Source organism: Protopterus annectens, chromosome 6.part0 (genome assembly GCF_019279795.1).
Source record: "Protopterus annectens isolate FY-2018-M chromosome 6.part0, PAN1.0, whole genome shotgun sequence".
Lineage (NCBI taxonomy): Eukaryota > Metazoa > Chordata > Ceratodontiformes > Protopteridae > Protopterus > Protopterus annectens.
In genome coordinates this window covers 1659658156-1659680140 of record NC_056737.1, presented here as the reverse complement: position 1 = coordinate 1659680140, position 21985 = coordinate 1659658156, and the positions used below count along the sequence as shown (strand labels likewise).

At 42.9% G+C, this 21985-nt stretch overlaps 1 protein-coding gene across 1 annotated transcript in view; it reads right to left on the bottom strand.

Annotated features, from left to right (window-relative positions):
- PLEKHH2 (pleckstrin homology, MyTH4 and FERM domain containing H2) overlaps positions 1-21985 on the bottom strand; it is a 1501506-nt gene that overhangs the window by 963428 nt on the left and 516093 nt on the right. Inside the window, exon 5 of the mRNA XM_044075068.1 lies at positions 16851-16932. Coding sequence (XP_043931003.1) covers positions 16851-16932 — 82 coding nt within the window. The remainder of the gene's footprint in view (positions 1-16850; positions 16933-21985) is intronic.

Genomic DNA, 21985 nt, shown 5'->3' with positions numbered 1-21985 from the left:
AGGGCCATGAACTGTAAGAGAGAGAGAGCATCCCTGGAAGGTGCCATAGGAAACATCTGCATGGAGCCAGGAATGCCCTCCCTAATGGCACAGCCACTGGCCTGAGAACAGCCTGATGCCCAGTGCACCAATGGCCACAAGGACAACTCTTGTTCCAAAGTGAGATCCACTATTGGAGTCGGAGGGAGGGAAGATGCTGTCGGAGTAATAGGCTTTGAGACTTCAGTAGAAGTCAAAGGAGGAGTATACGTTGGGGTTTGAGGCAAAATATGCTCACCTGAACGAGGGAATGTGCACTTTGATGGTTGAGAGAGACCTCTGGCCACAAGCAACTGGTCAACAAGCCACAACACATCCTGCTCAGAAAGACTTTTGGTTGACCTCATGGAGAAGGCTGATGGCGATTCTGGTCTTTCCAGGAAAGGACTATACTGACTGCTTGCAAAAAGATCCAATGAAGAGGAATATTTGGTCTTTGCTAATTCAATAGTTGCAGAGCTCAGAGCCGAGGAAGTCTGCACCGAAGAAAATGGTGTGGAAAACGTCTGTGCCGAAGATGTCGATGCCGTGGTAGTTGAAGGTGTCTGCAACGTAAAGGCAAAGGTTTGCCCCAAAGGGTATGGTGCCTTAGTGGAAAGTGTCTGCACTGGCAATAAGGACGGTACCGAGAAGGACTGCACCGAAGTACATGTCAGTGCTGAAAAAGTCTGCACCATGGAGTACAGAAGAGTCATACTTTGAGCTGAAGGTGACTGTACCAATGGTGCCGAAGGGGACTGAACCTGTACCGATGGTGCCATTAGGGGTTGCAAAAGAACTGTCGGAACCATAGTTGTCTGCACCAGAAACTCCGGTGTCGATATTGATAAAGGAGACATGTCTGTAGTTAGGATCATTTGGGGCGGTGCCGAGCCTGGAGCCGACAGGGTCACAGGTGGCAGTGCCGGACTAGTAATAAATTTCCCCTTCTTGTGAGTCGGCTCCCTACGATCTCCAGAGGGAGAAGAAGGGAGTGGCTTCGATGAAGAAGAGGAAGAACGCCTCTTGCGGGGTTTAACAGGAGGGGGTGAGCCCTGTAATCCAGAAATAGCCTTAGAGAAAGGAGACTTGAGGAGACCTTCCAAAATTAACTTATTCTTCCTCTCTTTGAGAGTCCTGGTAGAAAAGTTTTTACAGATCCCACACATAGGATCTACAGTCAAGTGGGAGACATTAAGACAGTAGAAACATATGTCATGGCCATCGGAAAGTGGTAACTTACAGCCGCAATCCTTGCACTGCTTGAAACCAATGGAACTTTTCTTATCCAACATAGCTGTTGTGGAGAAGAAGCACAGTAGCAAAAGGAAGAATAACGGCTAGTCAAGAAAAGGGTAAAAATAGAAAAAGAATGAATACCAATGATGGTAATGGAGAATTACCACAAGGTAAGAAGAGAGGGTAATAAAGAGAAAGGACTAAAGGGAGAGAGTCTAAAGTGTGCGGTAGGGTAGGAAAATATTAGAATAAACATTTGAGAAAATTTCAGAGTAATAACAATATATAAACTGTCAAAAAATATACACTTAGCTGAGAGAGTAGCTTGACACAGCTGTTCAGCAACGCGGCAAATGAGATCTGGGGTAACAGGGAGTAGAGCATTCTGGGTAGGACCTTGGCTCAAGAGTTTTTGGCTGATGTAAGCTTGATATTGGCCATCTCGGTTCTGAAGACGGAACCGATAACCCATCAGTAAGGAATGAACGAAGATTAACAACATCAGATTGAAAGTTTTGGAATGGCCCAGCCAGACTCCAGACCTAAATCCAACAGAAAATCTGTTGGGTGACATGAAGAGGGTTGTGCACAAGATATGCCCTCGCAATCTGACAGATTTGGAGCACTTTTGCAAGGAAGAGTGAGCTAATAATGCCAAGTCAAGATGTGCCATGCTGATAGACTCCTACCCAAGAAGACTGAAAGCTATAAAATCAAAAGGTGCTTCAGCAAAGTATTAGTTTAAGGGTGTGCACACTTACACAGCCAGCATATTGTACTTTTTTTATTTTTTATATTTTTCCCCTAACAGATTTGTTTGTTATTCAATTGAAATGTACAGGTTATAGGTCACAATGAAGGTGAGAGAAGTTTTGAAATTATTTATTATGGTCTCATTTTTTTATATCACAAAAACCTGGCATTTTTAACAGGGGTGTGTAAACGTTTTATATCCACTGTATATATGTATGCAAGAGTTAAGAAAAAAACCCCACCAACAATAGTATTGAAAAAGTGCACCTAAAGTGCAAGGAGGACAAGAAACTTACCAAATATGGTCAGAAGAAATACACCAAAATGTATAGGAAAGAGAGGTATAACACAATACCTAGAAAAGTTAAAGTTATTAGCAATAGAGTAACAAGTAACCAGAAAAAGTCTGACTTATCTCACAAAAAAAACAATGACTAGCTGGAGAGCTCACAGTGACCACACCCAAATGCAAAAGCAGCAAACGAGATCTGAGATATGTTAGGGGATAGTGTATTATTGGTAAGGGAGGCGCTGAAGAGTTTGCTAGTGGCTACGAGCTAAAATAATGGCCAAGTCGGATCTGAGGGTTGGATCCAAACCCAGCTGTTGAGGAATAAATGAAAATTGACAACATCAGATTCATTCTTAAAGTTAGTGTGTTTGTGTAGTGCAGGGGATGTAAGCAGCATTGTGTGGAGGCAACCGCACCACTGAAGAGCTGCTCACAGTTGATCGGCATTGGTGCATGATGCCAAACTCCACACAAATACAGAGGACAAAAAGTGAAGTGCTTTATTGGATTGTTTTCACGTATGTGTGTATTGTGTGTTGTGTGATTCTATTTTTTTACTAGATTAAAGGTGTTAAACTGGGGTAGATAAGAAAGTGCTGAAATGGGGTGCAAGCAGGGGGAAGAACAAAGGGAAAGCACTATAGGAATGTGCAGGAGGAAGGTAGGAAAGAACCATATCTATCTACTTCTTCAACAGTGTAAAATGAAAATGTGTATAGAATATTATGGTAAGTGGGGATGTGGATGCAGACAAACAGGGCAAACAAGACATGACACAGGGACAGTGAAGGGCACAACAGTTTGGGGGATACCAAGATTGGGGATAGAGAGAGGGCATCAGATGCCCATGTCCATCAAACATGGGGACAATGAGAATCTACTCCTCACCCTCAGAACTGTCATCAATGTTCCCTTACTCCACTGGCTGTTGGGAGTGGTTGACATCTTCATCTACATACCATAACAGAGAGCATCTTATCCAACCGGCATAGACATGTACTAATGGTGCTCTGAATGACCTTACACACCAAGTCTGCCATCTCCTGGAGGATGACAACATCCCCACCTCTGCCACCACTCCCGAAGGGAACCATTGCACCAGCTGCTGGGTTAATGCTACCTGATGTGGAGGGCCCAGGTAGTGCAGGAGCAGCAGAGGCAGTACTGTCAGGTTGGGTCCCAGATGTGCTGGACGTTAGTGCAAGAGGTGGTGGAATGGGGGCAGGCTGAGCCACAATGGTTGGCCTACCTCCCTGTGCTGTAAAGCATTTTGTGAGGTGTCAGAAATGGATGACATGAAAACGTGACCACACATATAAATATAAAAAAAACTGAAGGGTTGGGGGTATGAGAAAAAAAAAGAAATACTTAGTACCATCAATAAATTAGTACAATAAAAATAATTTCATTTTACTGTTATATTAAGTTTACTTTTAATAAAACTACAAACTATGGCTGATGACTACTCCAAGTAATCCTTAAAATAGGCATATATCGCAAATAGGCTTGATCACATAATACTGAATAATTAAACATTATGGCAGGTATGCCACTGTTGTTGACATTAGTATGTAATCTTTGGAAATAATTTTATGACATATTTGTTACTTGTTGGATTTGAACCCACAACATGTGAATGTAGTATTACAACTAACTCTTGCAGTTTGTTTGAGCTACACAGTGAAGCATGCATGCTTGATTTCAGTTAAGATATGCACGCTTAATTTGTTAGTACTGTATAGAAGAGCAATACCTTAGCTAAAATAATACTTACGCTGTGCTGCATACATGTCCCTCGTTTCCCTCAGTCTTTCTAAATGCTCAGCATGGGCTTCCCTAATCTCATGACTGGCTGTAGGATGAAATGGAGAGAACAAGAGAAGAGCATTATGCATACCAGACTTGCCTACATGCAGCTTTCTATCTAATGTACAATCTCTTTATCTGTATACTTACACACAACTGTGGGATGTCAGCAGTCCTAAACTCATCCAGCCACTGGTTAAGTGTATCCTGCTTCCAACTTTTGAGGTCATTATAGTGCTGTCTACACTGTTGTCCCTGTGTGGAATGCCATTCACACTGGAGACAACTTTGGCCAGACTATTCCATGCCTCAGACTTGTACTGAGAGCTGGTATAGTCACCCTGCAAGAGTTTACAGCTGTGGTGCATTACAAGGAGTCCAAAAAAGATTCTGGACTCCTCAGAACCCCACCTTTGAGACCTAGATTGGGCACCTTTCCTTCTACCTACGGACATGACCACTAAGGGAATACAGCAACAGTTAAGAGTGCTTTCTCGACAATTCATGTTATCACATTTACTACTAGTGCACAAACCCTATCAACCATGCCAAAGGCATTTGTATAATGTTAAGTGGAGACCAACAGTGCCAAACAGAAAGGAAAGCAGTTGATGTACTAAGAAGGGTAATGTGACAATTGGCATTAGTTTTTGGTTTGAATGCTGCTGTACCTGTTAGTTGATTTAACTTTGCAGTGATGAATTGGGATGTAAATGCTATGATCTGACACATTTGTTGTGTGGCTTTACACACTGATAAAATTAAGTTGTACAATGTGGGATTAAACCTATACAATACAGACAAAACAAGAAGTTATGTACTCACCATAACGTTCGATGTATGTAGTCCATCTCGCCTCACATTCTTACCCATGGGTTCGGAGCCGAATATCTGCTCTGACTCGGCCGATTTTACTAGCTCGAAATCTCTCATTGGCTGGGCTAAGCAGGTATCCCATGGTGCATTGCTCCATATCACACAAGGAATGCTGAGAACAAATCACTTTATAACGCAAAGTATTTAGTATTGAGAAAGGGTTCATACCCGAAAGCTTTGCGTTATAAAGTGATTTGTTCTCAGCATTCCTTGTGTGATTTTGGATCTTTTTGCAGTTTGTTTTTCTACCATTAGCATTGCTCCATATCCCCAGATCTAGTTTGCTGCGAACCTCATTTATACTCCATGCACACATCACATCCAGGTAAAGAATAAGCTAAACAGGGGAACTCTGCAGGTAACAACCTAACCTCCAAATCCTCCAGGAAGGGGGAAGGTGGGAGAGTAAGTAAGAATGTGAGGCGAGATGGACTACATACATCGAACGTTATGGTGAGTACATAACTTCTTGATATTATGTAGTCCTATCTCGCCTACATTCTTACCTGTGGGACAGCGTCCCTAGCACCTACATCCTGGGTGGCTCACAGGAAAATACTCCTGAGAACTGTGGAGCCAAAGGAAGACCTGCCCCTGGAGACCACGTCCAATTTGTAATGAGAAACAGATGTGTGAGGAGAAGGCCAAGTAGCTGCAGCACATATATCATCCATCGACAATCTGGCTTGATAGGCTGTGGATGTAGACACCACCCGAGTAGAGTGAGCCTTGACCGGAAATGGCAGATCTTTACCTCCTGCTTGATAGATGAATGAGATACAGCTAGATATCCATCTAGACAGGGTGATCCTGGAGACTGGTGAACCCATTCTGTTTCCCGAAAAGGAAACAAAATGTTGGTCAGACTTCCGGATATCCTTTGTTCGGTGCAAATAGAAGTGTAATTGTCTGTGTACGTCCAGCTGGTAAAACCTGAATTCTGCCTTGTTAGAAAAGTGAGGGAAGAAGACAGGCAACTCAATGGATTGATTTAGGTTAGACACGGAAGCCACTTTAGGAAGGAATGAAGGGTTTGGTCTAAGAGAGACCCTGTCTTTATGGAAGATTAAATATGGAGGTTTGATAGAGAGGGCTTGAATCTCTGAAACTCGCCTTGCTGAAGTGATAGCTGTCAAAAAGGCTGTTTTCCAGGTTAAGAATTTCAATTCGCAGGTAGCTGCAGGCTCGAAAGGTGATAAGGTAAGGGCTTGTAGAACAAAATTGAGATCCCAGGGCATGACTGGTTCGGACACCGCGGGACGGAGCAACAGAGTACCCTTCAGGAACACCTTGCATAGTCTATGCACCATGAGACTAGGCTCATTCGCTACATGGAAATTAGAGATCGCTGCTAATTGAACTTTGATGGTGGCTGATGCGGAACCCTGATGGAAAAGCTTAGACAAAAACTCCAGGACTGAAGCGATTGGAACTGTGTAAGGATCAATGCCTCTGGTATGTGCCCAGATAGAGAACCTTTTCCATTTGCTAGAATAAATCTTTCTAGTGGATGGTTTATGAGAGGACGATAATTTATGAACAACTTCTGGTGAGAAATTATGAGATCTGACTAACGATAGAACTGGAGTAGCCAGGCTGTCAATTGGAGGGTCATCAGGGAGGGGTGGAACTGCCCCAACATATGTGTCAGTAAATCTGGTTGAGGGTCCAGAGTCCAAGGAGTGTCCACAATGAATAGTTGTAGAAAGGGAAACCAAACTTGGTGGCGAGGCCAGTGTGGAGCAATCAGAATTATTCTGCTTCCCAAGGATTGCGCTTTCTGAATTACCTTTGACAGCAAAGGAAACGGAGGGAAAGCATAAAGCAGACCGGAGGGCCAATCGTGAACCAGAGTGTCCCTGGGTGACTCCCCCTGTGGGGGGATCAGCGTGAAGTAGTTGCTGCATTTCGCATTGAGGGGGCTGGCAAAAAAGTCACAGCAAGGCTGACCCCACCTGCTGAAGATTCGCTCTGCAACCAGGCGATTAAGGGACCACTCGTAAGGCATCAGAATAGCTCTGCTTAGCCTGTCCGCAATCACGTTGGACTTCCTAGGAATGTACGTTGCTACTAGAAACCGTTGGGAAGTTACTGCCCAATGCCACACTCGCATGGCCTCTCTGCACAGAGGGTAAGACCTGGTTCCCCCTTGCTTGTTTAGATACCACACTATTGACATGTTGTCTGAGTGTATCGCAACCGTCCCTGGAGGGGGAACACTCTGAAGTGCTTGCAACGCAAGTAGCACTGCTCTCATCTCTAGTACGTTTATGTGCAGATGTATCTCGTGTTCTTGCCACGTGCCTTGGACTGTCCCGCTAAGATAATGCCCCCCCCATCTGGGAGGCGTTCGTGGTCACCGTGGCCACCGGGATGGGTGGAACGAAGGGCCTTCCCCCGTCCAAATTGTTGGTGCACAGCCACCAACCTAGGTCCTGCTTGCATCTGTCTGTGAGCAAGATTGGATGAGACAGTGGAAGTCTTTGGAAAGACAACTGAACAAAGAGGAGCCACTGGAGAATTCTCATGTGCAATCTCACTAAAGGGACCAACATGATTGTTGCTGCCATGGTCCCTAGGAGCCAGATAACCCATCTTGCCTGTGCTTGTCTCAGGGGCATCAGCCTGTGTATCTGTTGTTGTAAGGCGTTGATCCTTTCCTGCGGTAAAAATGCTTGCATTCGAATAGTGTCTAATTCTGCTCCTATAAAGATGACACGCTGCGAGGGCAATAAAGCAGATTTTTCCCAATTTATTGTTATACCTAGATGATGACATAAATTGATGGTAGCGTCCCTGGTGTGAAGTAGTTGATGCCTGGTGGGGGCGGTAAGGAGCCAGTCATCCAGATATGGAAACACTTGGAATCCCTGACGTCTGAAGAGCGCCGTCACCACCGCCACACACTTGGTGAACACCTTGGGGGCTGTGGTGAGACCAAAGGGCAGGGCTCGGAACTGGAAATGACTGGCTCCCAGCCGGAAGCGTAGGTGACTCCTGGATGCCCTGTCCATTTTCACATGGTAGTAAGCATCCTTGAGGTCGATGGAGCACATCCATATTTCCTCTCCCAACAATGGGAGAATCGACTGCAGTGTGACCATACAGAACTTGGACTTGTGTACGTAGTTGTTCAGTTGGATGAGATCCAATATGGGTCTCAGGTCCCCTGTTCTTTTTGGCAACAAAAAGAATCTTGAGTAAGTCCCTAATCCAATTTGGTATGAGGGGACATGTTGGATGGCTCCTTTTTCTAGCAGCTGTGAGATCTCTGCTGCTGCTTTATCCCTTTGACTGGGTGGAACGTCTGGGAGTCTTCTGCTTGGTGGGATGTCCGATGTGAGTGGAATGAGATAACCTCTGGAAATGATCCGTAATACCCATCGGTCCTGGGTAATGCTTTCCCAGGCTTCCGGATATAACGAAATTCGACCCCCGACTGGCTCCAGATAAGCACAGCCGGGCACACCCTCAGGAACGAGAGTACGGAGAGCCACGAAAGAAATCGCGGTCTCCCAAATTGCGGGGGCCCCCTCTGCCTCTGGAGCGACGTCTCCCTGAATAACCCCCCCTCCCCTGCCTATGGAGGGGGGTTCACCTTGTGCGGCAGGAAAAAACCTCTGTGATTTCTTGAACCACATCCCCCCCCCCCCCCGCTGGCCTTGGGTTAAGGCCTAGAAGGAAGGGAAATATGGTCCCCTACGGCAGACAGGGTCTTTCCCTCTTGCTCGCACCTGGTGAGGGTGTCTTTCACTTTGGTCCCAAACAAGGAGGAACCATCAAAGGGGGCGTCAGTGAAGGAAGACCTGAAGGCCTCCGCAAAGTGACACAGGCGCAGCCAAGCTTGCCTTCTAAGGGCGACCCCTGAGCTTGCTGCCCTACTCGCTCCCTCGGCTGCATATGAAATGAGCCGCATGGACAAGTTAACAATGGAGTTGGGGGTAGAGACCTGGGCGTTAACCGTCTGAGCCACCGCCTCAGGAACGTTACCCACAAGAGTGTCTCCTAACTCTTTGAGGAGATCTCTCTGGAGCCAAGTGAGGTGAGACAGGTAGTTCAGAGACTGTAAGGTAAACGTTGCTGACGAGAGGGTATGCTTCCCATACCGATCCATGGTCCTAGACTCCTTGTTAGGAGGATGAATGGATGAAGAAGACTCTGCTACTTCCTTCTGGGTGGCTGCCGCCACCACCATGGCATCAAAAGGGACTCCTTTAGACAGAAACTCTTTAACCTGGGGGGCGGAAAGAAACTTGCTGGGACTCCTGGGCACAAGCTCTACAGAATCAGGGTTTTCCCACACTCTTCGACTAATCAGGTCAAGGAGTTCGTTAAAGGGTGGAGACACCCAGGAGGCGGAGGGCTGAGCACCAAAAGCCTTAAGGAATACTGACTTCTCCTCGGAAGGGGCTTTGGACGGCCAGTCACCTCTTTGTTTCAGTATCTCCAGGATATAAGAGAAGGAAACATCATCAGAGGATGACTTGGGGGACCCTTCCAATTCCTCGAGGTAAGTATCAGAGGTGAGGGACTCATCCTGGGAGTCTATGTGCTTACACTTGCATGATTTCTTTCTAGGGGGCTCCTTAGACACGAACTCTGAGGGGCCCTCAGAAATTTGGGGACCACTCGTAGGGGTATCCCTAGGCCCTGGTGCTCTGCTGTCCATGGATGGGTGGTGATCAGAAGCTCTCACCGGAGTGGTGGGGGACAGAGTGACCGACCCGCCTGATGTAGCTGACAATCTGGCCAGCGCGGTCCGCATAGCCTCAAAGGCTGGCCCCCCCAAATCCGAGGAGGGGCCAGTCTCCGAAGCCATGACGGGGGTCGGAGTTCCCCGAGCCGATGCACCGAGAGGGAGGATCGGGTCTGAAATAAGCCCCGAGATGTCCCCCTCGGGCCCGACCATGGAATCCCGAGTCCCGAACACAGAGCCAACGGGGTCGGACCCAATGCCGGTACCAATGGAGCCAAATGGGGCATCAGAGCCAGCCTAGAAACATCACACAGCGCGGGACACTCCGGCTCTGAAGACAGAGATGCGACCGGAGGAGGAATGATCGAAGACGGGGTCGGGACGGGCTCCGGAGCCGAATGGGTCAGAGCCGAAAACAATTTTGCCAAAACCGGTGACTGGAGGAGCCTCTGAACCACCCTATCAACATCCACATCCGAAAGGGTCCTGGCGGATTTGGAGGACAGGGATGGAGAATGAGATCTCCTTTCAGGAGAAGCTGGTCTGAGACTGGGCGATCGGCTCCTAGGAGGTTCCAATACAATTGGAGCCAACACCGGTTCTATCAATATCGATCCTTCCTTCGGCCCCGAGGACAGTGGAGGCGAGGAGGTCAATGCCGTTTTAGAGATTTTCTCCGGAGGCTCTGATGAGGCTGACGGAGCTGGAGAGCTCTTTTTTGACTTGCCAGATTTTGACTTTCCAGTGAAAGACGAGTCCATAGCCTCTTCAAAAGAGGATTTCAATAGTCCCTTTAAAATTAGCTTATTCTTTCTCTCTTGGCAAACTCTAGGAATGAATGCGTGGCAAAAACTGCAGGATTCCTGCAGATAGATGGCTCCCAAGCAATAGACACAAATGGAATGCCCATCTGTAATGGACATTTTATACCCACATTTAGAGCACTTCTTAAAACCCGAAGGTTTGTGCTTCTTGATATCCTTAGACATCTTAATTACAAAGCCCACAGCGCAAAACCAAGTCTGAAAGAAAAAACACACAGGCGTCTACTACCAAGAGGCGGGAACGACGCTAACAGTAGCCAACACTAAACAGTGATCAAACACACAAAACCAACTACAAGCTCTTAACAGGGGATTGAACAAAGCACACAAGGAGGAAGGAAACGTCCAAACCTCTAACTGAAACGGTCTAGACCATTCTGACACAAAAGGCAAATAGAGGAGAACTAGGCCCTCTAACTGAAACGGGCCTAGCCCGAGGGAACAGTCAGTGGGATACCACACAACAATCACACAATCACCAAACTCGACAAAACTAGACAAAATTAGACAACTCTATACAACTTAGACAAATAGCTATGAAAATAGCTTTTGATAGCAATCAAAACTTTCTTCAATACAAGAAAAGAGAGGGTACTTAGCCACAGCTAAGCGAGACCACGTCCTAGCTACACAAGCGGCAAATGAGATCTGGGGATATGGAGCAGTGCACCATGGGATACCTGCTTAGCCCAGCCAATGAGAGATTTCGAGCTAGTAAAATCGGCCGAGTCGGTGCCGATATTTGGCTCCGAACCCACGGGTAAGAATGTAGGTGAGATAGGACTACATAACATCATATTCTTCCACAAAGGTGAATTTTCATCCTTGCCACAGAAGAAGTGCTTGTCAGACATGCTCATTAATTATATATGAATAAACATCACAGAGTGAGGGGTTAACCAGGTATGTGTATGTCCTGACAAGGTCCTGGTTTATACATTAATGTTTGTATGAATATAATTCGGGTCTGAAGGCCATCCAAGGCCAGACAAGACAATTATAATTACAAAACATAACATTCAGTATACCTTCTGTCACACATGTAATTCATATGAGCTCCACTGCTATACATACTTATTTATAATTATATTTAATTTTTTTGTTTGTTTTTAAAATTGAATACACAAGCATTAATAAAATTGAGAGCATGCTAGATTAGAACCATGGCTCACCTGTATTGTGAGAATTAACTTACACCAGTTGCCACAAGGAAGGTTGGACTACATGTGTATTTTTTACAGTCACCACTGTCCAATGTGCTCATTGCAACTGAGACCTTGTTTGTCAGACCTGCTCATTAGTTATACATATACATTAAACAGGTGAGTGTTTAACCATGTATATGTGTGTGACATGACAGTTCAGAAAATAAATGTAACTGTAGAACCATAATTCTACTGATATAAACTGAAACACATTTAATATATATATATATATATATATATATATATATATATATATATATATATATATATATGATATCCTCTGTATGCCCAATACCCCTGCTGTAGATAGTTACTTCTATGTTTAATTATTGTTCTTTTGTTAATTGTAGTATAAAGTAAACTGTAACAACAAGAATAAAACTTTGGACTTTGCTGGATTAGAACCCAGGCTCACCTGTATTGCAGTCCTACACTTACACCTGCTCTCACAAGAACAAGTAAGGAATAGCTGTATATTTTCATATTCATTAAGTATGTGTGCTAACTGCGTCACCACACTGCTTAGAGGCTTTCTTTGCATGTTGACAAAATGTATCTGTTTTGAATTTGCACACTATCTGCAGGTGTTCTGGACCTCCAGGTATTGGGGAAGGTTGCTGACCACCACGCAGCACCACTTAACTGGTTTACATGATGGCAAAGAAAAAAATGTAACAATGTATCCATTTTAAAATTGACTACTGTCTGCTTCCTGTCTGCAGGTGTTCTGTCTGCTTCTTGTTTGGACCATTAGACCATGTTTGTGCAAAGTTAAAAACAGAAGCGCAGGATCGAGTTAAGCATTCAAAATTATGTGTTTATTTTTTCTTTTTTCTTAATATTAAATTTGTTTCAAGTCTATTTACCAAGGGTGCATTTTTAGATTTTCTAACTTAACTGTTAAATTAGTTTTTATTTTCTAGGACAGTCATGTAATTATTTTGTATAAAATTAACATTTTTAGTAGATTGTGGTATGTTCTGATGAAGTCCCTGTGAATATAGGATGAAAGCACTTAACATTTTTCAAATAAATTATCACTTTTTTTTATATTTATACGTCTGCTTCTCTTGCTGCCTTTCGGGTTGAGATTGATAGTCCTCATTTTTCTTGTTAATAGTGGCACCAGTGTTAGTTTGTTAGCATATATTACATCTTAGTTGTGTAGGTATTCATTTTTTTCATGTGTTTGTTGAGTATTAACACAGGTGATACTGAAAGTGGAAGTGTAGGACACATACCATCTGTTGTCATAGTACTGACAAATTCTGATGATGATGGTGGCCGAACACAGGCACAGGCAGGGAGTGCAGAGGTTGAATCTGACACTAAGGTTGACATTCAGCCATCCCCTTTTTTTCCATCAGACACAGTCAGTAGGCCTATGCAAACCTATTCCAGTGAGACCTCTGATATTGCACAGGTGAAGGGTGAGACACTTGATCAGGGTAGTGTGGTTACTGTGGCTTTGGTGACGGTTGATTCTGGCCGTAGCCAAAATGTGGGTGAGGTGTCATGCAGGAGGGTTGTTCAGGGTGTTTGGAGGAGGCCTGCTGTTCATCCTCCACCTGATCCTGGTCTGTCTTTCTATGCTGCTCGACGTATGATTAGGATCATCATGGAGGTGCAGGCATGCTCCAATAGGGCGTCCAAGGAAATGCTTAGGGTTGGAGATGTGGCACAGGCTGACATGCATGACTGCCTCCACCATGTTGCAGATTCAATGGATGAGATGAATGACAAATTGGACTGGGTGGTGTCTGTGATGGAACACCTGCTGTGTGTATGGGGGGGGGGGGGCAGCTTCTACGTGGACATAGATCAGTCACATTATCTGATGTTAGCTGATGTGGCCGTACCCAATCATGCTCCCATAGTGGCACTATTTCTACCACTCTGTCAGTGGTTGAGGTGTCCACACACAGAACTATTAGGCCATGAGATCATGATCCAGGGAGTATTTGTAAGGAGAGCTCGTCCAGCAGACATCAATCACATTCAGGTAACAGCAGTACATCTAACTGTGGGCATAAACATGCCAGTGAAACTCTTGGCAGAGCCAGTTCTCACATTCGGAGATGATGACGAACTGCCACCTCTACCATAAACAGCTCACACATGTCTGACAAACCGGGACACAGAGCTAGCACAGAGCTTGTCTGTGTTCTTGCAGACACTCACTCACCAATTTCAGATGGATTACCCATACAGACACATACACATAGTTACATGGGTCATTTGTGAGGCTTACAGATCATTGTTGTCTCTGTGGCCATTTCAAACTTTATACAAATGTCTGCCTGTTTCTCTTTCTTACTCACACACACACTCATTATCTTTTAGGCCTGCAGCCCTCCAAATACAACACCCAGTGCAAATGATGATAACTGTGCCATATCCTTGTTTTCTATCTTTTGTATTCAGGGAAACAAAAGTCTTTTGTCTGATACTCAGGATGCACAGCTGACTTAGTGCTTAGTATATCTGTTTGTGATGCTGTTTTGCAAACTCAACTGCTTTCTTACAAGTTTTTGTAATGTGTACATCCCGCCCAACCTCTTAAACCAACAAAGATGGACCAAGCCATAAATTAAAGTGGAACAAAGGCCCAACAATAGAGAGACCTTAAATAATTTTGGTCTTACAAATGTAGTTGCTAGAATAATAGGTTTTGCATTACTATATGATTTTTCTGGGTGATATGAAGTCTGCAACTCAAATGTGTGTCATTATTTCCTAATTTCATTCTTTCATGATTTACCAGTACAAAATTATGAGGCCAAACTGTGGACATTCTGTGACTATGTACTTTTGAGAGGCATTAATGCGTGAATCTTTAATGTATGAGGCCTATTACTTGATAGAGGACACATGTACTCACATAAGTCACTGCTGTCACGTCTTGATGTCATTGCTGTAAAAATTACCCACCTCATACTTACTTACATTACCAAGTAGCAGTATGCAAGGATATGTCATTCAATGTATTCTCAGACATTTATTTTGATATTCAAGGCTCAACACTTACCTTGGAAATCTAGCAGTTGCAAGATTTTTAGTTCAGGGCTACACAGCCATTACGTGGGTAAGTAATGGTGAGCGTTGCCTGGCATCAATGTTAAAGTATGTATGTGCATAGGATGAAGGTTTTAGCCCCTTAGCTGGTGAGCGTGTGTACTACCCATTGCCTCTTGGCCAATGAAAGGGCATACTGTGCATGCCTGCATCTGCCTACTCCCACAGCAGCTGCTAGATCTTCCTCGGGATCCTCACCTGCATGTGGCTGTGATGACCTTACCAGTGGTGGTGGGATGTGTGGCCCTTTCCCTTAGTGTTCCTGACAATGATGCTTTCTCAGGATAATGTTGTGAAGCATAGCACAGACTGTGAAAATTTCAGAACATGTACAGGAACTCTACTGCAGGACCTCCCCAGATGTATCTAGGCAATGGAACTGCGACTTCAGCAGCCCAAACACATGCTCTGTGATATTTTGTGTTTGAGCGTATGCCTCATTATAGCATTTCTGATGAGCGTCATCAGCCATGGTTCCAGTGCATAACCTGCAACCCCAGTAAATGACCCTGTGGAATGTCACTCCTAGAAAACATCAGATATATTTCGGAGTTGTGGTAACTGCCTGTGTTGCCAGCACACACATTCAGGATGATTCCCTTAGCATTACACATGACCTGGTAGTTTATGAAGTGGAAGCCGTTTCTATTTACATACACCATTCCCTGTTCCCCAGGTGGTGCTTTGATTTTATTTGTACAGTCTATGGCACCCAGAACTTCAGGATAGTGTGCTACAGGGCAGAACTCCTGCATAGTTGTGGCTCTGTCCTCAGGTGTACAAGGAAAATATGTGCTCACTGGCATGTTGCAGCATAGCATTCAGGAACTGATGTAGGATACTGGATGCTGAAGCTTGTGACACCCCCAGCATATCTCCTGTTGGTCTCTGGAAGGTTCCTGTAGCTAATACTCTAAGTGCTACACATAACTTAGTCTCCACTGGTATTGGTTCCACTGAGTCTGCCCTTGCTGTCAGTTAAGGACAACAGAGGTTAAAGAACTCCTGTAGTGTGTCTCTATCACCCTGTAGCATTCTACAATTTCCACCTCATGCATACCATGGAAAGTTAAACAGGGTCTAAACACCCTTCTCCCTCTTGGTCAAGGTCTATCAGCAGCAGCACAGACCTTGGCCTGTTGCAAATGCACATGAATAACAGCCCCTAACATTGTTTCTGTGTTGAGTAGTTTCCGTAGCTGTATTCCAATAGGTTTTGGAATTCACAGGAAAAATTTGCACCGAGTGTATACGATTGTTTTATAGATTGTTGAATATCTCCTTCGTCTTGGATTGGCTGATTAGCATACAATTCAGCTACTTATGCTGTAATTAGCATGCTACACTGTTTACTATGTTTGTGCCACTTTACACATCGTGTAGAGACACTTACTGAATACAAAACGGGGAGCTATGCGATATGCACATGGTCTTAGCGGACCATGTAGGCTTCACTGAATCAACATCAGTGACTTATTCATCAGTCATGGGCACATCTTAGTCTAAATGTATCAAGAGTTGCACATTATCCTTAACTAGTGAGATGCTGTTAAATGCACAAGGGTGGTACCATAGTAATATGTGGTGTTCAGAATGGGTTTAGATCAGACTGTTAAGTAAGCCAAGGTGTGGATTCAAAAGCCTTATTTCTGTTTCATTTTGAATTAACATAGGCATGTTTATGAAGAAATTGCACAGGCTGATAGGTGATCCTTTTGTTGTAGCTACAATGTAAGTCCTACAAGGCACAAAAATAAGCATTCTTCAAAACCAAAACATATGCATTGCCTAAATACCCTGGGAGGAAATGACAAACAGGCAGAAAACTGTCCTAACAAAGATCTCTTCAGCAACAGACCTGACATTCAGTGTACTGAAGGCAGCTCTACTCCTACAAACTAGGGAGAAGTAACCATTAACTATAAAGATGTTTTGCTGCAAAACATTCTGAACAATAGCTTTAACAATGCAACATAATATTCTCCACAAGGTATTACTGGTAAAGCATAGATTATCTCACTCTCAATATACATCTTCAGGTAATCTGGCACACCTCGAGCACTTACCTTGTAACTGTACCTGAAGTACCTTGATTTCCTCCATTTGGTGCTTGTTAGTTAATCGCAATCTTTGATTTTCTATTTCTAGCTGAAACAACAGAGTTATACATGTAAACTGGGGAATATCACTTAAAACAATGTAGCACTAAAGGAAACTATGGCTATTTCAAGTGCTCACCATAACAGTAGATCTTTTATTACCATTCTTCCTGCAGTAGGCACAATACAGTGGGTTATAAACAGTTATACTCTGTCACTGTCTCACAGCATCAAAATGGGCAGCCTTCCGGCCTGTAAGGTAATATGTCTAGAAGATATACAACTATGGAGAAAACATAAAACTCAGAAGAGAGAGCACGTCAGAACAAAAAACAAGATGAAAAAGTACAGTAAACTCCAAGGCTTGCTATTACAGTAAACTCCAAGGCTTGCTAAAGCTGAAAAACACCACAGAAGAGACACATGGAAGTGGGGTAAGAAGGAGATGTCTGCTGTAAAATAACATCTTAAAAATCTACTGTTAGGACCGTCATGTCTCAGAACTGTACTAACTTCAAGAAAGCTGTTGCAACAGGCATAAATGATTGGACGGTACAAGGTTCAAAGCAAGGATTAGGTTGTCACAAAAGCAGTCCCAGTAAAACAATGCTGGGGTATCTGCTGAGACTACTGTTTTTGATAAAGCATGAAAAAAGATCATGAATGAAAAATGGATTTATGACAAACTATGAAGCAAACTGTGACCATTTGAAGTGTCGGGACTTGCTGAACAAGGAGGCTGGATGGTTGCAAAAATGGATTTGCATATACCAAGTCTGAGATGGCCATTTCTCAGAATATTCCCTTTTCTCCACGGTATAGTGATCTTGGAGTTGATATGATACAGGGGGCTTGCCCTCTGCAAAAAAAAAAAAGATTTAAAGGAGAAGAGCAATGTGCAATATTTTTACTCTTCACCTGCATTTTTGTTTTTTTTCAGTGTGTTGGCACTCAGAACTACAAGTGACAACATTTCAACAGGGAGTCAAAGCAAAGAGTAGATGGAGCTTTTGTGGAATATAACCACATCAGTCCTGTCAGAGACAAGTTATACTGACATAAAATAGTTCATCTGGAGAGCTGATCAGAAAGAGTCTGCTTAGTCAGCATAAGTACTTTATAGATTCTTAGCAGGCTACTGATCTGTGAGGATCTTAAAAAGCATGGTCTTACAATCCCATGCTAGTTTTTAGTCCCTACATTTCACATACAAATAATCCAGAGATAAACCAAACAATGTTACATTGGGGCATTCACAAGCTGACTCTTATATATAAAGGAGATGGTGGTTTACCAAGGATAAATTTTTGGTTACCTATCCCATTTGTCTAAATTACATTTGAATAAAGTAACAAAAGAATTTAGCTTTATGTGAAGTGGAAAACAATTCCATAGAAGTGGTATTCTATGTGATACATACTTATCCCTTCAACATGTTCTATTTACTATGCAAAAGAGTTTGAGATCCTTTGAGAATGTGTTTATAATACCATTGGACTTGCAAATATGTAATAGGTCTTAAAGTAATAAGGCTCTAGTGAAGCTCTATACATAAGGCAGAGGCTGCTTCTGTAGCCTGTATGCAAAGACGGTCAAGGCTTTGAGATGGTTTGCATAGTTGTATGATCAGGCTCCTTTTTTTCAGTGTGATAGTGATATGGTCACTCCAGACGTGAAAAGTGTTTGGTTAAGTACATGCTGAAAGAGGCATTATGCAATTATCAGCCTAACAAGTGCAGAATACAGTGGAATGATTACATCATTGAATCAGGCCCATTCACCATAGTCTGGAATCTGGGTTTTAGGCTCTAGAAATCCCAACCCAACATGCAATCTACTCAGTCATCATCCCTGATTCAAGAGGAGTCATATGTAGCCACAGGTGTATCCTACAGTCCTTTCCGAGATACTTCCAATCTAGTTATTCTGCTCCTTCAGACAAAATGCAGCCTAGGTCAGACAATTTTTAGGTGGGTTCCTATAGCAATCAGAAAGAAACTGCATATGCCAGTTTCCATCGAAAATATAAAAATGATTATTAAATCCATGGTGAAGGACAAAGCCCCATGACTGGAAAAAATGCCCAAGAAGGATTACAAGTACAAGGATGATGGAATTCTTTCTGATATGTAGGCATTACTACAGAGACTTTGCATGAGCAGACTGCTGCAGTTTAATGGAGTGATGATGCTAATGTTACTATCCTAAAGTCTCATAAGCCTAGCATGCATATGTCCATCTACCATCTATTTTCTTTGCTTAATGCAAACAATGAAATAGTCATGCGGTATAAGTTCCAGAGGTTCCTTGGTGACTGACACACTTACAGTAAAAAAGAGAAGCTCTCTTTTTGGTGGAATGTGTTAAAAAGAAGAAAATATTGAACATACGCTACATCTTAGTTAGAGAAAAAAAGAGTTTAATAAGTCTTGATGGAACTTCTGTTTTTAAGACTGTGACACTTTGGCTTCCCTTATCGGCAAATGACATTGGTAAGCTCCAAACTATGGACCTTACCCAGTTCGGGTCTGTAAAAGGCAGATCATGTCTCCTAAACCTGACAGACTTCTTTGAAGCGATCACCAAAGCTGTAGATAAGGGTACGGTGGTTCACACAGCCTATCTAGATCTCGCAAAGGCTTTTAACACCATTCCCTACTCTGGAATTATAGATAAACTCACTAAACTAGGTATAAATCCCTATGTCACAAGATGGGTTGCCAACTGGCTCAGTGACAGAACCCACACTGTGAAAGTAGCAGACTCTAAATCCAACTTGAGACCAGTGACAAGTGGAGTACCACAGGGTTCACTTCAAGGTCCTCTCCTGTTTGGTATCTACTTCTCTGACGTACAGGCTAACACAGAAGGTCTTTGGCTAACAAAGTTCACAGATGACTGCAAACTAGGAGCCATAATCAAAACTCTTAACGATGTGGACATCCTACAAAAGGACCTCACTGAGACAGATGCCTGGTGTCAAACCCATGGCCTCAAGCTCAATGACAAAAAGTGCATTGTCATCTCTTTTGGTAAAAACTTTGTACCCATGAACTACCACATAGGCAGTAGTCTACTTAACACTGAAAGTGTGATAAGAGACCTTGGGACACATGTGGACAGTAGTCTCTCCTTTGATAATCACATTGCCACAGTAGTCAGGAAATACTTCTACGTGGCATACCTCATCACAAAAGGTTTCTCATCCAGAAAAAAAGAGGTAATTGTTCCCCTCTACTCATCACTCATTAGACCCATTATAGAGTACAGTGCCCCTTTTGGTATGTACCTCACAAGACATCTACAACAACTGGAAAGGCCATAAAAATACCTCACAAAGAGGATTGCTGGCCTCAAACAGATGCCCTACGCAGACCATCTCAAAAAACTCCAGCTTTACTCTGTCACATATCGCCTTACTCAGAGGCAATCTCTGCCTAACATACAAAGCTATGTCAAACCCAAAGCTGTTGGACATGTTCCACTTAAAGAAATCCCAATCCCTCCGAGCTACACGCTCTAGGGACCTACACCTTGTCACCACAATAAACAGAACATGCTGGAGGTATAGATTCCTGTCCCAGAGAATTCCCATACTCTGGAACAAACTACCTATCTATATCAAACAAAGCTCCACATTAGCACTCTTCAAGAAAAATCTTGATGATTGGATGAGAGATAGGAAATTCACCCCGGGGATCACTTCTTTGGCTCTGCTTGACAGGGGCACAGGAAAATAATTTTCTTGGGTGGTGAAAGGCAGGGTACCATCTGGCTAAGCTTATATAGGCCCTAGGGCCAATAGCCTATTACCTACCTATGAACCTATGAAATATGCTTACAATAAATGTTATATGAGGCACATGTTCAGGGGAGTGAGGAAATCTTCAGCTGAAAGCCAATGTGCATTCAGTTCTGATTGAAATTTACAGAGTCTTTGCTGACTACATTTACATGGAGATGAGCAGTCTGCAGGTACAAATAATGAATCTTTTTTAACATCTTTACTGAATTAGCACTTATCACTTACGCAAACATATACTTATATAAAGAAAAACAAACCTTGTCAAAGTTCACAATTACAAACATTACACATTACATATATTCTTATGCACTAGGTACAAGCAAATAATCCTGAGAGACCTGTATTCTTTACTAAGGGAAATGCAAAATGTAAAGAGACAATGGCATGCAGTTCAGTGAAAAATAAAGTTTGAAAGAGACAGAAACAGAGATACATAATAAACCAAACTATTGTACTACCATTTCAGAATGTTTGAGGAATGGTTCTAACACTGAGATTTCCTGTAATTGCACCAAACGTTACTAAGCTGTTACTAAGCTGTTTGTATTTGATATCATTCTCATTCTCAGTGGCACTACTGGGTTAGAAAAAGAAAAAAAGAAAAAAAAAACTTCAGTATACACATGATGCAAAGCAAGTGATAAGAGTACTGAACTTTAGCATTACAGAAAGACATTGACAGAAAAAAATAAATAAAAATGGCCTGTTCACAACGTGGAAGTTTTTATTTTTTTGTCATTAAAAATGTGTCCATTTGGGTGACTATGACTTAAATATTCTTTTCAAATTATATTTCTCCATTAGCTATAAAAAATATATTTTTAGTGCAGTCTGTATTTTTGACTTGACATTATTAAAGACCTAAGTGTCATTGTGCATTTTTGTCTTTACTACACCGAAGTATCTTCCTTTTTAGGGGCAAGTGACATATCTCCCATAGTGCTTTGCCAAAATGAGATTTATTTATCTTTGTAAAGCCATCAGAAATATTTATCCAGTCATAAGGCTACACAATTCAGACTGAAGGTGTTTCTAGCACCCAATACTCACATATCTCCTTAAACCCTTACCTTTGTTTATTACTCTTATTATGAAGATTTGCTTAAACAAGCTTGTATTATAATGTCTTGATGAAGCCAAAATTATAGAAAGCACATGACACAGAGTTTTGAATTTACAATGTTAAAACCACTGCTTGGGTTTTGTGCACACATTTTCTGGGGATATTTTATGTAATACATACAGTCATTTAAAATATACTAAATAAATGCTGGCAGGCAGAGTTTCACAGGCACAA